We start from the raw sequence: 24,698 nt of genomic DNA on the forward strand, positions 1-24,698 counted from the left end.
GTGATGCGTGACAGCTGTCACCCTGGCTGCTCCTGTGAGGCGGCTGCGCCCTCTGGTGCCTGGAGCCCGCACTCCAGACAGGGCGCCCTCTGGTGGTGGGCCAGCAGTACCTCCTCTTCTGGCGGCCCACACAACAGGACCCCCCCCCCTCAACGGGCGCCTCCTGGCGCCCGACCAGGCTTGTCCGGGTGGCGGCGGTAGAAATCGGCCAGGAGGGCCGGGTCCAGGATGAAGCTCCTCTTCACCCAGGAGCGTTCTTCGGGGCCGTACCCCTCCGAGTCCACCAAATACTGGAAGCCCCGGCCCATCCTTCGGACATCCAAAAGCCGGCGCACAGTCCAAGCCGGCTCGCCATCAATGATCCGGGCAGGAGGTGGTGCCGGACCCGGAGTACAGAGGGGTGAGGTGTGATGGGGCTTGATCCGGGACACATGGAAAACGGGATGGATCCGCAGTGAGGCCGGAAGCTGAAGCCTCACTGCTGCTGGACTGATGACCTTAAGGATTTTAAACGGTCCGATATACCGTTCCTGCAACTTAGGGGAGACCACTTGGAGGGGAATGTCCTTAGTAGACAACCACACCTCCTGCCCTGGCCGATACGCAGGGGCCGGGGTCCGCCGACGGTCTGCATGGGCTTTTGCCCTCGTCCGGGCTTTCAGCAAAGCAGAACGGGCGGCACGCCACACCCGACAGCACTTCCGTAGGTGGGCCTGGACCGAGGGCACACCGACCTCTCCCTCAACCACCGGAAACAACGGGGGCTGATACCCCAGACACACCTCAAAAGGGGAGAGGCCGGTGGCTGAAGACACCTGGCTGTTATGGGCATACTCGATCCAGGCCAAATGGGTACTCCAGGCCGCCGGGTGCGCGGCTGTCACGCAACGCAGGGCCAGTTCTATCTCCTAATTGGCCCGTTCTGCTTGCCCGTTGGTCTGGGGATGATACCCGGACGAGAGACTCACCGTGGCCCTGTCTGTGGGAATCCCATGCATCCGGACGACGTGGTGGACCAGGAGGTCCGCTGTCTCCTGGGCCGTCGGGAGCTTCGGGAGGGCCACGAAGTGGGCCGCCTTGGAGAATCGGTCCACTATCGTGAGGATGGTGGTGTTGCCCTGGGACGGCGGGAGGCCCGTGACAAAATCCAGGCCGATGTGGGACCAGGGGCGATGAGGCACGGGCAGCGGCTGGAGCAGTCCCGAAGCCCTGCGATGATCAGCCTTGCCCCTGGCGCAGGTGGTGCAGGCCTGGATGTAATCCCGGACGTCGGCCTCTAGGGACGCCCACCAGAAGCGCTGCCGGACAACTGCCACGGTTCTTCGCACCCCTGGATGACAGGAGAGCTTAGAGCCGTGACAGAAGTCCAGGACTGCAGCCCTGGCCTCTGGTGGGAAGTAGAGTCTGTTCTTCGGCCCAGTTCCGGGGTCCGGGCTTCGTGCCAGGGCCTCCCGGACGGTTCTCTCTACGTCCCAGGTGAGGGTGGCCACGATAGTGGACTCCGGGATGATGGGTTCCGGTGGATCCGACAACTCCGTTTTGACTTCATCTTCATGTACCCGGGACAAGGCATCCGATCTCTGGTTCTTGGTCCTGGGACGGTAGGTGATCCGGAAGTCAAAACGGCCGAAGAACAGTGACCAGCGGGCTTGCCTGGGGTTCAGCCACTTGGCGGTCCTGATATACTCCAGGTTCCAGTGGTCAGTGAAAACCGTGAATGGCACGGACGTTCCCAGGTAACACTGGAGTTGCATCAGGAAGGGCATCCGGTGTAGAACTTGTGCCAAATACCAATGCAGATCTGGCTGTATCCACTGTGACGACCCCGAACAAAAACAGGAGCAGCCGAATGAACAACAACAACAACATGTATGGGAGTGATAATTCTGTCATATATTAAGCTTTTCCTTCTGCTTCTGTCCACACCTTTTCAGTCACACAGGTTCACTGTTAAATTGTCTTTTTTATGAGTTTTTTGTTATTATTGAGTCTGTGTGCCAAATACGTTTTATATATATATATATATATTCAGAACCTCCATGACCAGTAAAAGATCAAGGACCGTGACGTCGCCCGGTATGGCGGAGCCGGGGTCCCACCCTGGAGCCAGGCCTGGGGTTGGGGCTCGCGTGCGAGCGCCTGGTGGTCGGGCCTTAGCCCATGGGGCCCGGCCAGGCTCAGCCCGAAAGAGTGACGTGGGCCCGCCCTCCTGTGGGTTCACCACCTGCAGAAGGGGCCATGGGGGTCAGGTGCAGAGAGGATTGGGTGGCGGGCGAGGGCGGGTGGCCCGGCGGCCCGGTCCATGCTCACATCCCCTGGCTGTTGGGACGTAGAATGTCACTTTGCTAGGGGGGAAGGAGCCTGAGCTTGTGCGGGAGGTTGAGAGATACCGACTAGAGATAGTCGGGCTCACCTTCACGCACAGCTTGGGCTCTGGTACCCAACTCCTGGAGAGGGGCTGGATGCTTCATTTTTCTGGTGTTGCCCATGGGGAGAGGCGGAGAGCTGGGGTTGCATTGCTTATTGCTCCTCAGCTCAGTCACCATGTGTTGGAGTTCACTCCGGTGAACGAGAGGGTCGCGTCCCTACGCCTTTGGGTCGGGGACAGGTCTCTCACCATTGTCTCGGCTTATGGGCCGAGCGGCAGTGCAGAGTACCCGACCTTCCTGGAGTCCCTGGGAGGAGTACTAGATAGCGCTCCGACTGGGGACTCCATTGTTCTCCTGGGGGATTTCAACGCCAACGTGGGCGGCGACAGTGAGACCTGGTGGGGGGGTGATCAGGAAGCACGGCCTCCCCGATCTGAACCCGAGTGATGTTCAGTTGTTGGACTTCTGTGCTAGTCACAGTTTGTCCATCACAAACACCATGTTCGAGCACAAGGGTGTCCATAAGTGCACGTGGCACCAGGACACCCTGAGCCGGAGGTCGATGATCGACTTTGTAGTCGTATCATCTGACCTTCGGCCACGTGTCTCAGACACTCGAGTGAAGAGAGGGGCAGAGCTGTCGACTGATCACCACCTGGTGGAGAGTTGGATCTGCTGGGAGGGTAGGAAGCCGGTCAGACCTGGCAGGCCCAAACGCATCATGAGGGTCTGCTGGGAACGACTGGTGGAACCCTCTGTCAGCGAGGTCTTCAACTCCCACCTCCGGGACAGCTTCTCCCAGATCCCGGAGGAGGTTGGAGACATGGAGTCCGAGTGGACCATGTTCTCCACCTCCATTGTCGATGCGGCTGCTCGTAGCTGTGGTCGCAAGGTCTCTGGTGCCTGTCGCGGTTGCAATCCCCGAACCCAGTGGTGGACACCGGAAGTAAGGGATGCCGTCAAGCTGAAGAAGGAGTCCTACTTATCTTTGTTGGTAGGTGGGACCCCAGAGGCAGCTGACAGGTACCGGCAGGCCAAGCGTGCCGCAGCCCGTGCGGTCTCAGAAGCAAAAACTCGGGTCTGGGAGGAGTTCGGGGAGGCTATGGAGGAGGACTATCAGTCGGCCTCGAAGAGATTCTGGCAAACCGCCTCAGGAGGCAGAAGCAGCTCTCCACCAGCACTGTTTACGGTGCGGGTGGGGAGCTGTTGACCCTGACTGGGGATGTTGTCGGGCGGTGGAAGGAGTACTTCGAGGATCTCCTCAATCCCATCGTCACATCTTCTGAAGAGGAAGCAGAGACTGGGGACTCAGAAGCGGACTCATCCATTACCCAGGCCGAAGTCACCGAGGTGGTTAGAAAGCTCCTCGGTGGCAGGGCTCCTGGGGTGGATGAAATCCGTCCTGAGTACCTTAAGTCTCTGGATGTTGTGGGGCTGTCTTGGCTGACACGCCTCTGCAACATCGCGTGGCGATCGGGGACAGTGCCTCTGGATTGGCAGACCGGGGTGGTGGTCCCTCTGTTTAAGAAGGGGGACCGGAGGGTGTGTTCCAACTATAGGGGGATCACACTCCTCAGCCTCCCCGGTAAGGTCTATTCCAGAGTACTGGAGAGGAGAATTTGACCGATAGTCGAACCTCGGATTCAGGAGGAGCAGTGTGGTTTTCGTCCTTGTCGCAGCACACTGGACCAGCTCTACACACTCCATCGGGTGCTCGAGGGTTCATGGAAGTTTGCCCCACCAGTCCACATGTGTTTTGTGGATCTGGAGAAGGCGTTTGATCGTGTCCCTCGGGGCACCCTGTGGGGAGTGCTCTGGGAGTACGGGGTCCGGGGGTCCTTTGCTAAGGGCTATCCGGTCCCTGTATGACCGCAGCAGGAGCTTGGTTCGCATTGCCGGTAGTAAGTCAAACCTGTTTCCAGTGCACATTTGCCTCCACCAGGGCTGTCCTTTGTCACCGGTTCTGTTCATTATTTTTATGGACAGAATTTCTAGGCACAGCCAGGGTTTAGAGGGGGTCTGGTTTGGGAACCACAGAATCTCGTCTCTGCTGTTTGCGGATGATGTGGTTCTGTTGGCTTCATCAAATCAGGACCTTCAGCATGCACTGGGGTGGTTTGCAGCCGAGTGTGACGCGTCCGGGATGAAAATCAGCACCTCCAAATCCGAGGCTATGGTTCTCGACCGGAAAAAGGTGCTTTGCCCTCTTCAAGTCAGTGGAGTGTCCTTGCCTCAAGTGGAGGAGTTTAAGTATCTCGGGGTCTTGTTCACGAGTGAGGGACGGATGGAGCGTGAGATCGATAGACAGATCGGTGCAGCATCTGCAGTGATGCGGTCGCTGTATCGGACCGTCGTGGTGAAGAGAGAGCTGAGTAGGGGGGCAAAGCTCTCAATTTACTGATCGATCTACGCTCCAATCCTCACCTATGGTCATGAGATTTGGCTCATAACCGAAAGAACGAGATCGCGAGTACAAGCGGCCGAGATGAGTTTCCTCTGCAGGGTGGCTGGGCGCTCCCTTAGAGATAGGGTGAGGAGCTCGGTCACTCGGGAGGAGCTCGGAGTCGAGCTGCTACTCCTCCACATCGAAAGGTGTCAGTTGAGGTGGATCGGGTATCTTTTCCGGATGCCCCCTGGACACCTCGCTGGAGAGGTGTTCCGGGCACGTCCCACTGGGAGGAGGCCCTGGGGAAGACCCAGGACACACTGGAGGGACTACATCTCTCGGCTGGCTTGGGAACGCCTTGGGGTTTCCCCGGAGGAGCTGGGGGAGATGTGTGTGGATCGGGAGGTCTGGGCGGCTTTGCTTGAGTTGCTGCCCCCGCGACCCAACTCCGGATAAAGCGGAAGAAAATGGATGGATGGATATATATATATATATATATATATATATAGGTTGTGACACTGACAGTGAGCCAGAAACTGCACCTGCACTTGATTGTTGCATATATATATATATATATATATATATATTGTCACGTTAATAAATTATCTTTACAAAATCAAATGTTTCACTGCATTCATTGTTTATCCCCTAAAAAAAACAATAGGTTATATGCTGAGCGACTTTCATGGTATAATATGATTCAAATCAGAAAACCTGCAATAAATAAATTAAAATGTCTTTCCATCGCTGGATTTCTCTCAAGAGAACTGGCTGTAAAAGTGATGGTTTGTATTGAAGATAATCGTTACATTCAGAATCAGAATAGAATTGAATGCCAAATAAGTTCACACATACAAGGAATTTGATCTGGTGTTAATTGGTACGAAAACAGAAATGAAAAGAAAAACACTTCTATAAGAAGTAAAAGAGTCAAATATTCAAAACTATATTCACTGTTAAATAAATAAAACGTAATGGAATGGGACTGTGTGGAAACAGGTGATTGGAGTAGAGATGTATGTACCTTTCAGTGCAGGGATGCACAATCTGTGCTTTATGGTAGTGGGGGGGCAGAGTAAGTGGGGGTCTCTGGTGTTGTTTATGAGTCCAGCTGTGGATGGAAAGAAGCTGTTTTTGTGTCTTGAGGTTTTGGTCCTGATGGACCTCACCCTTCTGCCAGAGGGGAGGGTTACAAAAAGTTTGTGTTCTGGGTGAGAAGGAACGGCCACTATCTTCCTTGCTTGCCTCAGGGTCCTGGAGGTGTACAGGTCATGAAGGTATGGCAGACTGCAGTCGATCACCCTCTCACCTTCTCACCTTCTCTGCTGTGTGAATGATATGCTGCAGTCTGCTGGTGCTGTACTTCACTGCATCTACAACACCACACCAGATATTTGATTTTAACATTGAAAAGGCCTTCTGATATATATATATATATATATATATATATATATATATATATAGTATATATATATATATATATATTTTTTTTTTACCTTATGAAAAGCTGTTTCTAACAGGACTTTGACCTTGAAAATTTTTTCCAATGTAAAAATTTGTAGAATTGGAAACTAGTGTTGGCGGAGGTTTGCGCTCCATGACCACATTGCTCTAGTTTTTAAGAGCCATACTAAAATACGAAATGAACAAAATGGGGAGCGAAATGGGGCCCTAAAATTATGGTGCATTTCATTACATGCACTCAATTATGACAAAATTAACTTTATATCACAGTTACTCTCACAAAATTGATGTAGCATGATAGAGTTTTATGGCTTTACAGTATGTATTTCATGAAATTAACATTTATTATCCCTGTTTCGTGGTATTTACTCCCATTTCATAATTATCCCTCCACGTTTGCTCCATTTTGTGACATTTTGTCCATTTTGTATTTTAGTATAGCCACGTTTATATATAATTATGTTATTTTTTATTACTATTATTAGTTGTAATGTCCTCATGTGAAATGTCCGTGGCTAAAATGTTCTGCACTGCTGCGCTCCATTCTCCTTGTCAATCTGGAGTTTTATTGGGAAACGTATCCAGTGTAAAACCTTTGCCAAATCCAAATCAACATGGAACCCTGAACAAAAACCCAAATAAATCAGCAAACGTGAATTTTACCTTTGAAATTTATATACAAGCAAATATCTGAAACTTTGAGGATAATTTATCATTATTATCTTGTTCCTTCCTGTTCATGTAATTATTTGCTTGGCGGGAATCGACTTCTGTACTGTCAGGTTTCAGCCCTGATCTGGGTTATGATTTTGTTTTTTTTTTTTCCCTTTCTGTTACCCAGCATTTGCCCTGGCCTTGGCCCCAGCATATTAGTGTTTTATTTATGTCACGTGTTCACTCTCTTTCTTTGCATCTTGCTTTTGTCCTTAGTTTTGTCCTTGGTTCATCATTTATTCTTTGTCTAGTTTTGCATTGCCAATTTGTATTACTTTTTCATACTGCAGTTCCATTCTTGTTCATCCAGTCTGTGTTTTCATTGTTATCATTTGTTTCTTTTGCTGTGCACATTTCAGAATCATGAGAAACATTACACAAGTATTTCTAAAGCAGTTATTAAGTTCGTCACTGATTCTGGTGTAAACCAAAGTCAGATCAGCGGAGTAAACGCGTTCTGATAAAACACGTGTAATACCTGGAGTTACCGCTAGAAGGAAGCATGACACTGTCGGGAGTTTAGTGCGACGGAAGGAAAACAACACGGAGAGAAGAAGAAAAAAGAAGAGGAAGAGGAAAAATAGACTTAAAGTTCTTATAAAACGTCTGGCATTATAGATAATTATAGGTATCTGTTTTTATGTGTATCTTGTTGGAAATTAAAGTTCTTAAAACTTCTTAGAAAAAGAAGATGTAACTTTTAGGGGGCTTTAGTTTTTGTTCGTAAAGTTTCCTATTTTTTTTTTTCTTACTGCTCGCTTTTCCCGTCTTCTTTTTATTTTTTTCCCCTCAAACATATAGGTTTGTCGTGCACGCGCTTTGTTTTACCACTCGTTTATGTTGTTTGACTTGATGTTTTAGGGAATTGAACTATGCTGTCTGAAGTTCTCAGGTGCTGCTGATAGTTCCACAAAGCCATGGCCCACAGTGGAGTCAGTCCGGGTCCGGGTCCAGGTCCAGGTCCAGAAAGAAGGTCTTCCAGTCCCTTCTCAGCATCAGCCAGCTGTGCCAAGAGCCGGGAAGCAAAGAGAAGTACAAAGTCTAAAGAAAAGATCATTCCTTTTCACATTACAGCTGTTGCCAGCAGTGACGGAGGTCTTCACGGCAAACCAGAAAGTGTAACATCGGTAAAATTCCAAGGATCTGCTCGGAATCCCCTTGTGGACACATCTGGAAGCCTGACGGCTAACTCATTTAGGAACAGAATGTCTGCTGGGAGCACCAAGGAACGTGTTTCTAATTCAGGTTCTGTACAAGCTGCAGAGGAGCAGACAAGTCCTCTGTCTCAGGTAATTTAAGCAAAAGTTGAAGCAATGAATTTCACCTGCAGTGACCATGTTCACGTTAATTGAAGGTCCTGGAACAGTTGGACTTTACAGGTTTTCTTTTTCTTTTCTCTTTTTTTTTTGTCATTTGAAAGGAAATGAGAAATATGAGCTCAAAGCCATCTTTAATTTGAGGGTGTTTACACACAAAACAGTTGAACTGTGTTGTCCCCCCCCATCCCACATCCTGTTTTTCCTTTTGAATGCTTTGTTGAACATCCTTTGCTGTCAGTGATGGCCTGGAACATAGATTTTTCTGTCGAGAGAGTAAAGCACAAACACTTTAATGTCTAAAATGCTGAAATTAAACAGTTGAATAGGTTTGAATTGTTCACACACATATGTAGAGTCACTGTGGTTTTGCTATTGAGCAGGAGAATTGTATAAATTTTAGACCATACAGTTATGTACATAAGTAATTGGGTAGTGACGCTGCAACGGTACTATACTGTTTGTGTTTTCTGAAATAATTATGGACTCAGAAACATTCATGTATCCATTCCCTGCCTTAACTAAGGAGAACTGGCTGAAAATGTGTGATTTGTATTAATAATAATCATTACATTTAGTTTGTCTGAGTACTTGTGTTCCTCTGAAAATGAAGGGACTATGTATAAAATGGCCAGCATGTAATTGTCTAATTTTAATAACTATATCCATCACATGGTTATTGTGTACTCTTTTTCTGCTTCCTCTCTGAAGCCTGCTGGTAGGAAAGTAGAAAACCTCATGGATACCTCAAAGACTAAATCACCTTCCCGCATAAGAGTTCCTCAGAGGCAGAAATGCAAACTCAAACAAGCAAGTTCCGTTTGCAGCTACACCAAGCCTCAGACAGGTTGGTTAACTGTTTTATTCAATTGCAAACCGTATTCATTCTTGTATGAAATTTAATTATTTCTAAGTGAAAAAACCGCTGCAGAAAATGGAGATGCATATATTGGTGTCATCATAACAAATGTGTTTTGTAAGTTATTTATGGGATGACTAAAACTGCTAGTGATTTCCTTGTGTGTGTGTCTGCACAAAACAACACGCTGGACAGCAGTTTGGTGCAGAATCACCATGAATAAACACAACAATGAATCCGTCATGGCATTTTAAATAACTTTATATGAAAATGAAGTAGACTTTGTAAATGACTTAACACAAGTATTGTTTAGTAACATGAAATGTTGAGTTGCTGAAAGAATTTTTCAGTTTTTAGCTGAGCTAAGTGTATAGCCTCAGATATATATCTGTAAGACTACAATCATCTCTTAGATGTGAGTAAATGCTTTCAAGAGTCAGGCAGAAAATGCAAAATTTTAAATTTACTTGATGAAACCTGCATGATGGTGAAATCCAAAGATAAATGTTTAACGTGTGTCCTTCAAATTAATTTTTAAATGTTAAAATCCCATCCAATGTGTCCTTTAAACAAGCAGGTACGAGTGGAGTTGATGTCACAAATGGATTTTACTGTATTTTTCCACCTGATATTTACTTAACCTGTGTGTGGTGTGGTGTGTGTGTGTGTGTGTGTGTGTGTGTGTGTGTGTGTGGTGTGTGTGTGTGTGTGTGTGTGTGTGTTTCCCAAAGCCATGAAGAAGAAGAAGAGGAAAATGGGAATGTACAGTCTTGTCCCAAAAAAGAAGACCAAAGTCCTTAAGCAGCAAGAGAAGGCAGGTCCATGCATTTGTCTATTCATCCTCCTCCTCCTACTGATGTCCCAAATGAATCTGGTCTGTATAGGATCTGTGTTTTAGTATGGCACTTTAAACTGAACATATGCTGGAGCGTGATAGGGTTTTTAATCTACATTGATCCCAGAAAGCCCACAGAGGTTTTTAGCATCAACACAGCTGTATTCCCAACTCTAAATATACAGTTTGGACATCAGTATGGTTTGACGTCAGAATGCATGAGCTTGGTGGAAGAACCCCGTATTGATAAGTGATATTGATCGTGTCTGATGCATATGGTTCCGATGGATTGAAAAAATTTGGAGCTGATTCTTAACTGGAACTGGTTCTTGATTCCCGTCCCTGTCTGTTGTCATGAGAGGGAGCATGTTTGGACAGGAGCTGCAGTGCAGAGTCGCAGACTGCACTCAGGGGTGTAGCCAGATGGGGGCTGTTTGATTTGTCCTCATAAGATAATTGAAAATTGGTGTTCACTGTATAAAGATGTGAAAGAAGGAAACTCATTCTGGTCTGTTTTCTTCAAGGAGGCAGTATTGGACTTTTGTTGTTGATGATGATGATCTCTTTCATTAGTATTTTTTTGTACATCATATTTGTGAAATACATGTATAAACAGACCTGTAGGTATCTCCAGTACCAGTTTGTTAATTCATTCAAAATTTTTCCTACTCCTGATGTACTATGGCAGAACAAGGGCTATCATTTTCTAAGCTTCTGTACAGGTCTCTGGTTTGTCTTTTACTGATGTGATATCTGCTTTGGACATCAGGTGTTCTGAAACAATGTCCCACAAATTTTACTGGTCATGTTTACATCTCCTGTTTTTTAATGACAGCTTTAGGAAGTGTTTTCATAATTAAATCAAATGTATTTATCCTTCAACACAACTACTTAACATGTTACCTTAAGGCCTAGTTCAAAATAATAAAGCCAAAGTGTGACATAACCATCAAATTTAAAAGTGGTCTTTTTTGTGAAATCATTTTAGGTATGGTTATATTTCATTATTTTATTGGTCTCCATTCAGTCATTGCTAGAAATGATCAGTGCATATATATATATACTATAATATGCGAGAGCGTAACGCTTGTGACAACAGTTGGAGGTATCTTCTTTAGTCTGCAGAAGCCTGAAACAAGAAATTCTGTCCATTAGTCCTGGTGTTATTGAACAATTAATATAATTATTCTATTGAAAAAATGTATTACTGTGTGTTACTATGAAGCAACAAACAAACAAACTGACAAATACCAGGTTATTTCTTAACATTCAACTTTAAATGATAATGCTAAAATATCAGTGTCACACAAAATTGATGAATAAAGTGCTATTTTGGGGGTAAATTTTTGTGCATATCTCTGGAACCGTGCAGGATGTTTCCATGAAATTTTCAGTATCTGTCAAAGAGACTATAGGCAACTCACAGACAAATCTGGATGGTGCTAAATAAATAATGGCTTGTTCATGACAAATGCAATGCAAATCAGCAGTTAGGCTTCATTATTTTTTGAACTAGGCCTTAAAGTACTATACACGAGTAACTGAAAACATAACAGCAGCTTTATGCAACTTTTCCTTCGGTGGGGTTCAGGGGCGCTGCTCTTCACAATTTACAAACATCTTCTGAGAATGTTGTATCTTGTAATACATTAACAGTTGATCGATATAATGTGATCTGTAAGTAGTCCCTGGTGCATACAGTGTCTCACAAGGGACAGACTTAATTTTGAATATGAATAGTACACAGACCCCATTATGATTTTTGTGGCACGACCTTTCATTCCCCAAAACTGTCCAGTGTGCTGAACCAGTGCAGTTCTATAAAAATTAGCAATGGTAACTTATTGGAAGTATTTGGTTGCTTTTGTTGCTTCTGTCAGTAAGCTTAGGGGGTAATTACTAATTTGCTTGGGGATCAATCAATCAATCAATCAATCAATTTTTTTTATATAGCGCCAAATCACAACAAACAGTTACCCCAAGGCGCTTTATATTGTAAGGCAAGGCCATACAATAATTATGTAAAACCCCAATGGTCAAAACGACCCCCTGTGAGCAAGCACTTGGCTACAGTGGGAAGGAAAAAACTCCCTTTTAACAGGAAGAAACCTCCAGCAGAACCAGGCTCAGGGAGGGGCAGTCTTCTGCTGGGACTGGTTGGGGCTGAGGGAGAGAACCAGGAAAAAGACATGCTGTGGAGGGGGCAGAGATCGATCACTAATGATTAAATGCAGAGTGGTGCATACAGAGCAAAAGAGAAAGAACAGTGCATCATGGGAACCCCCCAGCAGGTCTACGTCTATAGCAGCATAACTAAGGGATGGTTCAGGGTCACCTGATCCAGCCCTAACTATAAGCTTTAGCAAAAAGGAAAGTTTTAAGCCTAATCTTAAAGTAGAGAGGGTGTCTGTCTCCCTGATCTGAATTGGGAGCTGATCCACAGGAAAGGAGCCTGAAAGCTGAAGGTTCTGCCTCCCATTCTACTCTTTACAAACCCTAGGAACTACAAGTAAGCCTGCAGTCTGAGAGCGAAGCGCTCTATTGGGGTGATATGGTACTATGAGGTCCCTAAGATAAGATGGGACCTGATTATTCAAAACCTTCTAAAGTAAGAAGAATAATTTTAAATTCTATTCTAGAATTAACAGGAAGCCAATGAAGAGAGGGCAATATGGGTGAGATATGCTCTCTCCTTCTAGTCCCCGTCAGTACTCTAGCTGCAGCATTTGAATTAACTGAAGGCTTTTTAGGGAACTTTTAGGACAACCTGATAATAATGAATTACAATAGTCCAGCCTAGAGGAAATAAATGCATGAATTAGTTTTTCAGCATCACTCTGAGACAAGACCTTTCGATTTTAGAGATATTGCGTAAATGCAAAAAAGCAGTCCTACATATTTGTTTAATATGCGCTTTGAATGACATATCCTGATCAAAAATGACTCCAAGATTTCTCACAGTATTACTAGAGGTCAGGGGTAATGCCATCCAGAGTAAGGATCTGGTTAGGACACCATGTTTCTAAGATTTATGGGGCCAAGTACCATAACTTCAGTTTTATCTGAGTTTTTAAAAGCAGGAAATTAGAGGTCATCCATGTCTTTATGTCTGTAAGACAATCCTGCAGTTTATCTAATTGGTGTGTGTCCTCTGGCTTCATGGATAGATAAAGCTGGGTATCATCTGCGTAACAATGAAAATTTAAGCAATACCGTCTAATAATACTGCCTAAGGGAAGCATGTATAAAGTGAATAAAATTGGTCCTAGCACAGAACCTTGTGGAACTCCATAATTAACTTTAGTCTGTGAAGAAGATTCCCCATTTACATGAACAAATTGTAATCTATTAGACAAATATGATTCAAGCCACCGCAGCGCTAGGTGCCTTTAATACCTATGGCATGCTCTAATCTCTGTAATAAAATTTATGGTCAACAGTATCAAAAGCAGCACTGAGGTCTAACAGAACAAGCACAGAGACGAATCCACTGTCCGACGGCCATAAGAAGATCAATTTGTAACCTCACTAATGCTGTTTCTGTACTATGATGAATTCTAAAACCTGATGAAACTCTTCAAATAGACCATTCCTCTGCAGATGATCAGTTAGCTGTTTTACAACTACCATTTCAAGAATTTTTGATGAGAAAAGGAAGGTTGGAGAATTGGCCTATAATTAGCTAAGATAGCTGGGTCAAGTGATGGCTTTTTAAGTAATGGTTTAATTACTGCCACCTTAAAAGCCTGTGGTACATAGCCAACTAACAAAGATAGATTGATCATATTTAAGATCGAAGCATTAAATAATGGTAGGGCTGTCCTTGAGCAGCCTGGTAGGAATGGGGGTCTAATAAACATGTTGATGTTTTGGATGAAGTAACTAATGAAAATAACTCAGACAGAACAATCGGAGAGAAAGAGTCTAACCAAATACCGGCATCACTGAAAGCAGCCAAGATAACGAACGTCTTTGGATGGTTATGAGTTAATTTTTTCTCTAATAGTTAAAATTTTGTTAGCAAAGAAAGTCATGAAGTCATTACTAGTTAAAGTTAATGGAATACTCAGCTCAATAGAGCTCTGACTCTTTGTCAGCCTGGCTACAGTGCTGGAAAAGAAACCTGGGGTTGTTCTTAGTTTCTTCAATTAGTGATGAGTAGAAAGATGTCCTAGCTTATGGAGGGCTTTTTTTATAGAGCACCAGACTCTTTTTCCAGGCTAAGTGAAGATCTTCTAAATTAGTGAGACGCCATTTCCTCTCCAACTTACGGGTTATCTGCTTTAAGCTACGAGTTTGTGAGTTATACCACGGAGTCAGGCACTTCAGATTTAAAGCTCTCTTTTTTAGAGGAGCTACAGCATCCAAAGTTGTCTTCAATGAGGATGTAAAACGATTGACGAGATACTCTATCTCACTTACAGAGTTTAGGTAGCTACTCTGCACTGTGTTGGTATATGGCATTAGAGAACATAAAGAAGGAATCATATCCTTAAACCTAGTTACAGCGCTTTCTGAAAGACTTCTAGTGTAATGAAACTTATTCCCCACTGCTGGGTAGTCCATCAGAGTAAATGTAAATGTTATTAAGAAATGATCAGACAGAAGGGAGTTTTCAGGGAATACTGTTAAGTCTTCTATTTCCATACCATAAGTCAGAACAAGATCTAAGATATGATTAAAGTGGTGGGTGGACTCATTTACTTTTTGAGCAAAGCCAATAGAGTCTAATAATAGATTAAATGCAGTGTTGAGGCTGTCATTCTCAGCATCTGTGTGGATGTTAAAATCGCCCACTATAATTATCTTATCTGAGCTAAGCACTAAGTCAGACAAAAGGTCTGAAAATTCACAGAGAAACTCACAGTAACGACCAGGTGGACGATAGATAATAACAAATAAAACTGGTTTTTGGGACTTCCAATTTGGATGGACAAGACTGAGTCAAGCTTTCAAATGAAAGCTTGACTCTTGGGATACACGTAGGTGTTGGGTAACTCATTTCACCTTTAAATTAAATGACTTTTTAACTTCTTGTCAACTCATATAGCATTTTTATATTAAAATTTGTTTTAATAAAAACACCTTAAAATAATATGCAAAATAGAATAAATCAGGAGTTGGGAAATGCATCTTTTACCACACTGTGTATTCTCAAACTGTGGGGCAAATAATATTTATCTGTTATGATTCAGATCCTTTTAGTAAACACCAAATTCTTCAAAATGACACACTAGTGTGTGAAAATGCAGGAAACGTTGAATTCAAAGTGATTCAGGAATGCTGGCAGGAAAAAGAATATCATTACAAGCAGGTACAAGGGTGATTGTAGTGCGTGATAGTATTTAGGACATGTTAGTGTTAGTTTGGTCCAAATGGAATTAGAGACAATCAAAGTGGACATTGAAATACACAAAATGTGGCAGAGTTGACCCAAGATTGAAATGTTGTTTTTTTTGTTATTGTTTTTTTTTGTTTTTCTTCTTCTTTCTTCAAATCAGAATGTGGAGCCCCTTGACATTATGAAGCAGAGCAGACTTGCAGCAGATGCAGTCATACCAGAGAGTCTACATGAAATGAAGAGCGGAGACGGGATGGTTGAGAAAAATGACTTACTGATGGAGGTGAAGCTGGGTGAAGGATGCTGCATTGAATACACAGAACTGGCTTTGGACTGTCTCGATCTTAAGGCTCAGGAAGAGCTGCTCTTGCCTCGTCTTTCAGGTGAAGCCAGCATTCGACATGGATTTAACATCAAAGGTTTTACATGTCAAAATAGATCTCCCAAATTCAGATTGTTCCCATTTTCCTATACAGAGTGATGTTGGAATCATTAGTCTTAAATTCAATCCATAATGTGGCAAGAGTCCAGGTTTTCATCCCAAACCCTGACTGCCGTATCCACACATTCATCCGCCCACCGTCCTTTTTATTTTTAAATAAACAGTTGGTTAAATGCCCACCCTAAATTAACCGAAATCTTAACAATTTAGATTTAGGCTGTTAGTGACCATCTGGTGATCCACCGGGTTTACTTGTGCAGTTCTGTGACCATTTTAAGTTTGAGGCGAAAGCTCAGAAGCTTCGCTTTTGGGTGGAGCAGGTTCGTTTCTGTCAGGTTCATGTCTGTCAGTCACCGGGATGTTTCTTCTGCTCATTCTAAAATGTAGGTCACATCCTGAAAAATACCGTGAATTGCAGAGTGAGCTTTCCGAAATACATTTGCTAATGTGCAGAGTGAGAGGAATAAAATACATCTGCGATCACTAATTATTTAACGCATGTGTGCGGAGAGACTTACAATCATGAGTACTTTTATGTTGTCTTGCTAACTGGGACGTGAAAAAACGTGCGACATGTCCTTTAAATAAATTTTTTATTAAAGCTGTTTAAAGGCATGCCCTATAATAAATTAATTTCCTGACCTCTACATGTGGTAAAAAGGAAAAAATAAAGAGTTTGTCTCATTGCTTCTGCATCTTACCTGTGATACTGTCATCAGCATGCGCTGGTAGTACGTAGACCAAGCAGAGGGAAAAAAAAATATGGAATCACTCAATCCTGAGGAAAAAATTATGGAATCATGAAAAACAAAAGAACGCTCCAACACTTCACTAGTATTTTGTTGCACCACCTCTGGCTTTTATAACAGCTTGCAGTCTCTGAGGCATGGACTTAATGAGTGATAAACAGTACTCTTCATCAATCTGGCTCCAACTTTCTCTGATTGCTGTTGCCAGATCAGCTTTGCAGGTTGGAGCCTTGTCATGGACCATTTTCTTCACTTCCACCAAAGATTTTCAATTGGATTAAGATCCGGACTATTTGCAGGCCATAACATTGACCCTATGTGTCTTTTTGCAAGGAATGTTTTCACAGTTTTTGCTCTATGGCAAGATGCATTATCATCTTGAAAAATGATTTCATCATCCCCAAACATCCTTTCAATTGATGGGATAAGAAAAGTGTCCAAAATATCAATGTAAACTTGTGCATTTATTGATGATGTAATGACAGCCATCTCCCCAGTGCCTTTACCTGACATGCAGCCCCATATCGTCAATGACTGTGGAAATTTACATGTTCTCTTCAGGCAGTCATCTTTATAAATCTCATTGGAACGGCACCAAACAAAAGTTCCAGCATCATCACCTTGCCCAATGCAGATTCGAGATTCATCACTGAATATGACTTTCATCCAGTCATCCACAGTCCATGATTGCTTTTCCTTAACCCATTGTAACCTTGTTTTTTTCTGTTTAAGTGTTAATGATGGCTTTCGTTTAGCTTTTCTGTATGTAAATCCCATTTTCTTTAGGCGGTTTCTTACAGTTCGGTCACAGACGTTGACTCCAGTTTCCTCCCATTCGTTCCTCATTTGTTTTGTTGTGCATTTTCGATTTTTGTGACATATTGCTTTAAGTTTTCTGTCTTGACGCTTTGATGTGTTCCTTGGTCTACCAGTATGTTTGCCTTTAACAACCTTCCCATGTTGTTTGTATTTGGTCCAGAGTTTAGACACAGCTGACTGTGAACAACCAACATCTTTTGCAACATTGCGTGATGATTTACCCTCTTTTAAGAGTTTGATAATCCTCTCCTTTGTTTCAATTGACATCTCTCGTGTTGGAGCCATGATTCATGTCAGTCCACTTGGTGCAACAGCTCTCCAAGGTGTGATCACTCCTTTTTAGATGCAGACTAATGAGCAGATCTGATTTGATGCAGGTGTTAGTTTTGGGGATGAAAATTTACGGCGTGATTCCATAATTTATTCCTCATAATTGAGTGAGTCCATATTTTTTTCCCTCTGCTTGGTCTAAAAAAGTAACTGTTACTGACTGCCACAATTATTTTCCTGATTTCTTACAGTGTTTCTTAAAGCCAGAAAGTTGCCATTTGAAATGACTTTAGTTTTGTGTCATGTCTGTGATCTGCTTTTTTCTGCAAAATTAAACAACTGAATGAACATTCTCCGAGGCCGGTGATTCCATAATTATTGCCAGGGGTTGTAGTCACATAAGAATGATGTCAGGTTGAGAGTTTGCAATACGACAATTGCGCACAAGGCAGAACAGATATGGCACTAAATGGATGAGTTATTTGTGATGAAACCAGACTTGTCATTGAAATATATGGAGGCATGGTACATACCCATGCTACATCTCAGGGCGTGTAATCACCTGCTCATGTAATCAGAGAGTCAAAACCTACACTCGGAGTCATTTATGGAACAAGATTGAGAACAATGGTGTGGATTTTAAAGTTATTCACTGTTATTGATAGTATGTATTTAAATGTTATGTCACACTGCATCATCGATGAGGGATGTCAGGTTTGACCTCGCCTGGACATACAAGAAATGATACTTGAGACAAGAACTCAGACAGAGAGTTGAGATATCTTTTGTGAGCTTTGCAAAGGGGAGACAGCAGAGTTGGCAGCTTCTACGTGCAGTTCTCCAACTGTGACATCCTCCGCGAGGCTCTTTTATTGTGTGTAAAAAACAAAGATAAAGGTGGGGGCTACATGAGTCCACAGGCGTATTGTTACAACATGTGCTATTAGTCAGGTGCAGATATGTATGCAATCAACTGAAACATTCTGATCTTAGGTACAGAGTGAGTGGTTTTGCTGAAGCTTGCTAAATGTCAAACCGCAAACGGCTGACCTGCAGCTGTGCTATCTATCTGGGAATATCTGAGAGAAACAGTTTGTAGAATTTAAGATACAAAAGGAACAATATAGAAGAGCAGATGTAATAAAAGATAATAAATGATAACATGTTTGTAGAGTACATTTTATCTAACAAGGGATTCATATGCAGTTTGGCGATTCTATTTAAGAAGAACACTTGCCTAAATTTTTAGATGTGTAAAGTGTTGTTTTCATCACACGTGCCATGATTGTGTTTATCGGCCATCAGATGCTGATGCAACAGAAAAGGACCTGGCTGAAGAGTTACCACTGTGTTGCTGCCGAATGGAGACTCCTCACAGTGGAAGCAGCCTCTCCACACTGGATCAGACCTGCATGGCCATGGAAAGAGTAGATGGAATGGTAACACAATTCTAATACAGCACCTGCACATTTACCTCCAAAAAAAAACAATTAATCAACCCTATCTGTTCAACAAGGCTATATTTTATAAAACAACCACAAAAAGCAAGAATGAAAAGGGCAAATTCCTTGGGCCTGAGTTCAACATGTGAAGCCGTCACTGAGAATTGCTTACATGACCCTAACTAGAAGACTCTGCTCATAGAACGCAAGCTCCGCCAACACTAGTTTCCAATTCCACAAATTTTTACCTTGGAAAAAATTTCCATGGTCAAAGTCCTGTTAGAAGTGGCTTTTCATAAGCTAAAATATAATACAGAATATATATCAAAAGGGCTTTTCAATGTTAAAATCAAATATCTGCTAAATCCACAATATTGATCAGATGCGGATCAAACTTAGTCTGTTCATTGAGACTGCCAATTTGCACCTTATTGTCACAAATGAGAGTGATTGAGGCACTTTTGATTGATTGAGATACATGCAAAATGAACACCAAATGGGCTTAATACAACCCCTGGTAAAAATTATGGGAATCACCGGCCTTGGAGGATGTTCATTCAGTTGTTAATTTTGTAGAAAAAAAGCAGATCACAGACATGACACAAAACTAAGTCATTTCAAATGGCAACTTTCTGGCTTTAAGAAACACTATAAAAATCAGAAAAAAAATTGTAGCAGTCAGTAACGGTTACTTTTTAGACCAAGCAGAGGGAAAAAAATATGGAATCACTCAATTATGAGGAAAAAATTATGGAATCACCCTGTAAATTTTCATCCCCAAAACTAACACCTGCATCAAATCAGATCTGCTCGTTAGTCTGCATCTAAAAAGGAGTGATCACACCTTGGAGAGCTGTTGCACCAAATGGACTGACATGAATCATGGCTCCAACACGAGAGATGTCAATTGAAACAAAGGAGAGGATTATCAAACTCTTAAGAGGGTAATCATCACGCAATGTTGCAAAAGATGTTGGTTGTTCACAGTCAGCTGTGTCTGAACTCTGGACCAAATACAAACAACATGGGAAGGTTGTTAAAGGCAAACATACTGGTAGACCAAGGAAGACATCAAAGAGTCAAGACAGAAAACTTAAAGCAATATGTCTCAAAAATTGAAAATGCACAACAAAACAAATGAGGAACGAATGGGAGGAAACTGGAGTCAACGTCTGTGACTGAACTGTAAGAAACCGCCTAAAGGAAATGGGATTTACATACAGAAAAGCTAAACGAAAGCCATCATTAACACCTAAACAGAAAAAAACAAGGTTACAATGGGCTAAGGAAAAGCAATCGTGGACTGTGGATGACTGGATGAAAGTCATATTCAGTGATGAATCTCGAATCTGCATTGGGCAAGGTGATGATGCTGGAACTTTTGTTTGGTGCCGTTCCAATGAGATTTAAAAGATGACTGCCTGAAGAGAACATGTACATTTCCACAGTCATTGATGATATGGGGCTGCATGTCAGGTAAAGGCACTGGGGAGATGGCTGTCATTACATCATCAATAAATGCACAAGTTTACATTGATATTTTGGACACTTTTCTTATCTCATCAATTGAAAGGATGTTTGGGGATGATGAAATCATTTTTCAAGATGATAATGCATCTTGCCATAGAGCAAAAACTGTGAAAATTCCTTGCAAAAAGACACATAGGGTCAATGTTATGGCCTGCAAATAGTCCGGATCTTAATCCAATTGAAAATCTTTGGTGGAAGTTGAAGAAAATGGTCCATGACAAGGCTCCAACCTGCAAAGCTGATCTTGCAACAGCAATCAGAGAAAGTTAGAGCCAGATTGATGAATAGTACTGTTTGTCACTCATTAAGTCCATGCCTCAGAGACTGCAAGCTGTTATAAAAGCCAGAGGTGGTGCAACAAAATACTAGTGATGTGTTGGAGCGTTCTTTTGTTTTTCATGATTCCATAATTTTTTCCCTCAGAATTGAGTGATTCCATATTTTTTTTTCCCTCTGCTTGGTCTAAAAAAGTAACCGTTACTGACTGCCACAATTTTTTTTTCCTGATTTCTCATAGTGTTTCTTAAAGCCAGAAAGTTGCCATTTGAAATGACTTTAGTTTTGTGTCATGTCTGTGATCTGCTTTTTTTCTACAAAATTAAACAACTGAATGAACATCCTCTGAGGCCGGTGATTCCATAATTTCTGCCAGGGGTTGTAATATTAAATTTAAATGTCCCCAAAATCCACAATGCGGATCGGATCCAGATAAAACTTTGTCAGGTGATAGTGAGTGCTGCTCTACACCTGAGTTTCAAATATGAGAGTGATTGGGGCATGTTTTTTTTTTTTTAATGTAAATATACACTAAAAGGGTTTTCAATGTTCAATTTAAATGGTCACAAAATCTGTATTCTAGATCAGTTCCGGATCAAACTTTGTCAGTAAATAAAGGATCCTATCCTACATAACACTCTCAAATATGAAAGACCTTTTTTTTTTTTACAGAATTATTAAATTTGTGAATATTCATTCGCGCCGAGAAGACGATCAAACTTGACTAGCTAGAGGAAGTAAAAGTCGTAACAAGGTTTCCGTAGGTGAACCTGCGGAAGGATCATTGAGTATGTGCAAGTATGTTTCAAGTATAACTTCTAGTTTACTTTTTATATACTTATACTATTTTTTGGTAAGGGTTGTTAAAGGATAGGGATTTTCCTGACTTTGATCTTTGAGCTATGATCTTGAAAAGTGAATCAGTTCTTGCCAGTGGTGGGCACAGTTCCGTGAATCCACTAACCGCTAATTAGCAAAGCTAACTTTTTTGTTAGCGTATTAGCTTTTAAGCTAATTTTGGAAACCATCAGCGGACCAATTAGCTTCTGCTAAATTTAGTTCCACGAGCTTTCAGTCTGCAAACATTTTTTTTTTTTTTTCTGGCATAGTGAGTAAAACTTAAATGCAAAAAACATTTATAAACCCTAAAATTGTACGTTAGTTCCTGTCATGTGTTTTGCAACAATCATACAGTTCATATCATACAGTAGAGCTCAGTCCTCCCCCAGCAGAAGGGGCCCGGACAGCTATGGGATGGGAGTGTGAATAGCAACCAATCATTGGTTGCTATTTGTTGTGAATCACACTTCACAAACAATTCCCAGTTTTGCTAATGCTTTTTTTTTTTTAAACACAAATAAAAAAATTACATATTTACAAATAAATAAACCAACCAATCAGTGATTGAAAGGGGACTCATTTTTCCCATACTGCCTTTTGTCGTGTGTGTCTGTTAATGCTCAGACCTTCAGAATTAGCACATTACTTTAAAAGATATGTGCGATATTTTCACTTTGTAAAAATGACAGTTACTGTTAATGTATATAAACTGTCCAGAATTAGTTTTGTTTATGAGTGAAATTATGAGTGAAAAGTGCTTTGCGTTTCATGTCTCCTACGCACTGTCTTTGTTGTAGTATATCACCTTTGGTTTTAGTCAGAAGCCTTGACGGTGCTTAAACCTGAAAGGGGAGAAAGGGCAGTTCTTGAAGAAAAAGCATAGACTGTATAGAAGAAAAGACTTTGGTCTCTCTCTCTCACACACACACAAACAGATATAGTGCTTCTTGTGTTCATGCTGTTTCTTTTAAGTGTTTATTTTGTTGTACAGTGGTCCCTCGTTTATCGCGGAAGTTACGTTCTAAAAATAGCCCGCGATATGCGAAATCTGCGAAGTGGCCAGCGTTATTTTTTACAATTATTATAGACGTTTTAAAGCTGTAAAACCCCTCACTACACACTTTATACACTTTTCTCAATCAGGCATGAACATTTTCTCACTTTTCTCTCGTGTGTAAACACTCTCAAAGTTCAAACCTTAGTAGAAAAATAAGACCAACCTGTTTTCAGGCCCAAACATTTGTTTGAGAAATAAAAATAGAACGTTTTCCTATAAATAATTATGATGGCTTTTAGAACTAACAAATTTAATTTTAACGATCAACATACGAGGTTGGACACATAAGAAATTATTAATAGTGACTGACCAGTATTTCACAGTTCCTCTGATCGCGCCTCTGCGTGCTGCACTGTCACGTCTTTTTCCACCGACTCACACCTTGCTGCAGGTGTCTTTTTCCGAGTGTAGAACACAGTTATGGGTAGTTGTTGGGGCTCTTTTTTCTTCTGGGCGAGAAGATTCTTATAAACAGACACGCAGAACACAATGCACGTGCTATCGCTTCGCGGTGTCGCGGCCGGCTGCTTGATGAGGCCGCGGAACACAATGCACTGTAAAAAAAAGCATGCAAAATTGGACTAAAAAAAATCCGCGAAACATCGAGGCCGCGAAAGGTGAACCGCGTTATAGCGAGGAACCACTGTATTAGTGAAACTAACTGCAAATTTGCAACAGGAAAAAAATGACAGAATTCAGCATTTTTGCAAAAACCTTCTTTCATCTTTGCTTAGCTGAGTCGTTGTCATCGGCGAGTGATAAAACAGGAAATGATGAGACCCTCCAACGCTGTCCATCTGCTGGTTTTGTGTGAGGATCACCGAGCTGGCATGGTCAAACATCAGTGCTGCCCAGGCTGTGGACTCTTCTGCAGAGTGGTGAGTGGCAGTTGATTATGCTAATGTCAAGATGACTCATGCCAAATGTTTGCATCTACTTGCTGTAGCATCGTTGCAAATTTTCAAGTTCAACAAAAGCTATCAATTTACATATTTTATGGTAATGTTCATAAATTTGTTATTGACAAAGTATTGTTTGTAGTTTAATTTTGTCGCCCATTTTTCAATTTAGTCTTAGTCTTGTGTCAAAGTTCATTCTTAGTCACATTTAGTCATGCACATATCATTTTTGTTAGTCATGTTTTAGTCAGACAAGAACTCGAGGTATTTTAGTCGAGTTTTTAGTCTTTTTCTATTTATTTCAGAGATCATTTTTGTTTATTCATTCCAGTTGAGTTGTGTTCCACAGCTGAAATATTGATTAAATGTCTGGAATAACAAACATCTTGAATTAATTGAATTGAATTGAATGAATCTTCAGTGCAACTTTGCTAAAAGTGTCTTGTTTGTTGATTCAATACACATTCACAAATGATGCACTTGTTTCTGATGTTTTATTTATTAGAAACACCAACAAAATAAAACAAAAACTGGAGCTAAATAATATGATTATTACAGCTGGACTCTTATAGCCGAGTAGATTTAGAGAGATTTAAATGTAAAGTGCGACTTTGGCCCCGGTCTCCCTACAATACTTGCACCTGGAACACTGCTGCACAGCTGTGTAGTATATAGTATGCTGTCTGTTTTACAGTGTTTGGAAAGAGGTGTCATGTGATTTAAAACGGCAATTCGCTTTGAAGTTATTGATTGCAGAATGATCCGCCTTTCCACCTTTACTCGGCAGAGGGGCGCAGCAAATAAATCCCAACACGTCTCCTCCTCTTCTTCTTCACCCAGCAATAGCCCAATTTCTGCTGGCAACCTGTTGGGCAATGGCACCGGTGGTGGTCGTTGTTAACCCAGGCTTCAACCGATCCGATATGGAAATTCGATTTGTACTCTGCAAGTTTTTCTTTTTTTTGGCTTGTTTTACGCCAGATGCCCTTCCTGACACAACCCTACTCTTTATCCAGGCTTGGGACCAGAACTCAGAGTGTTCTGGCTGCACACCCCATGTGGCTAAGTTGGCCACAGGGATTCAAAAGTA

The 24,698-nt window shown here is 42.4% G+C and overlaps 1 protein-coding gene across 1 annotated transcript; it reads left to right on the plus strand.

Annotated features, from left to right (window-relative positions):
- The first annotated feature begins 7,451 nt into the window (after positions 1–7,451).
- On the plus strand, positions 7,452–23,695 carry LOC117511256 (histone-lysine N-methyltransferase EHMT1-like). The gene is made up of 7 exons (XM_034171264.1): positions 7,452–7,561; positions 7,819–8,222; positions 8,961–9,096; positions 9,840–9,922; positions 15,445–15,667; positions 18,870–19,003; positions 23,444–23,695. Exons 2-7 carry the CDS (start codon positions 7,851–7,853, stop codon positions 23,600–23,602), a joined length of 1,107 nt encoding a protein of 368 aa, XP_034027155.1. The 5' UTR covers positions 7,452–7,561; positions 7,819–7,850; the 3' UTR covers positions 23,603–23,695.
- Positions 23,696–24,698: the final 1,003 nt, after the last annotated feature.

This window comes from Thalassophryne amazonica, chromosome 5 (genome assembly GCF_902500255.1).
Source record: "Thalassophryne amazonica chromosome 5, fThaAma1.1, whole genome shotgun sequence".
Classification (NCBI taxonomy): domain Eukaryota; kingdom Metazoa; phylum Chordata; class Actinopteri; order Batrachoidiformes; family Batrachoididae; genus Thalassophryne; species Thalassophryne amazonica.

Bases quoted from the DNA above. Each gene is read 5' to 3' on its own strand.
- LOC117511256 (XM_034171264.1), top strand. From the start codon at position 7,851: ATGGCCCACAGTGGAGTCAGTCCGGGTCCGGGTCCAGGTCCAGGTCCA. The intron at 9,097-9,839 runs GTTGGTTAACTG...TGTTTCCCAAAG, and splicing joins CTACACCAAGCCTCAGACAG to CCATGAAGAAGAAGAAGAGG. The intron at 9,923-15,444 runs GCAGGTCCATGC...TCTTCAAATCAG, and splicing joins TCCTTAAGCAGCAAGAGAAG to AATGTGGAGCCCCTTGACAT.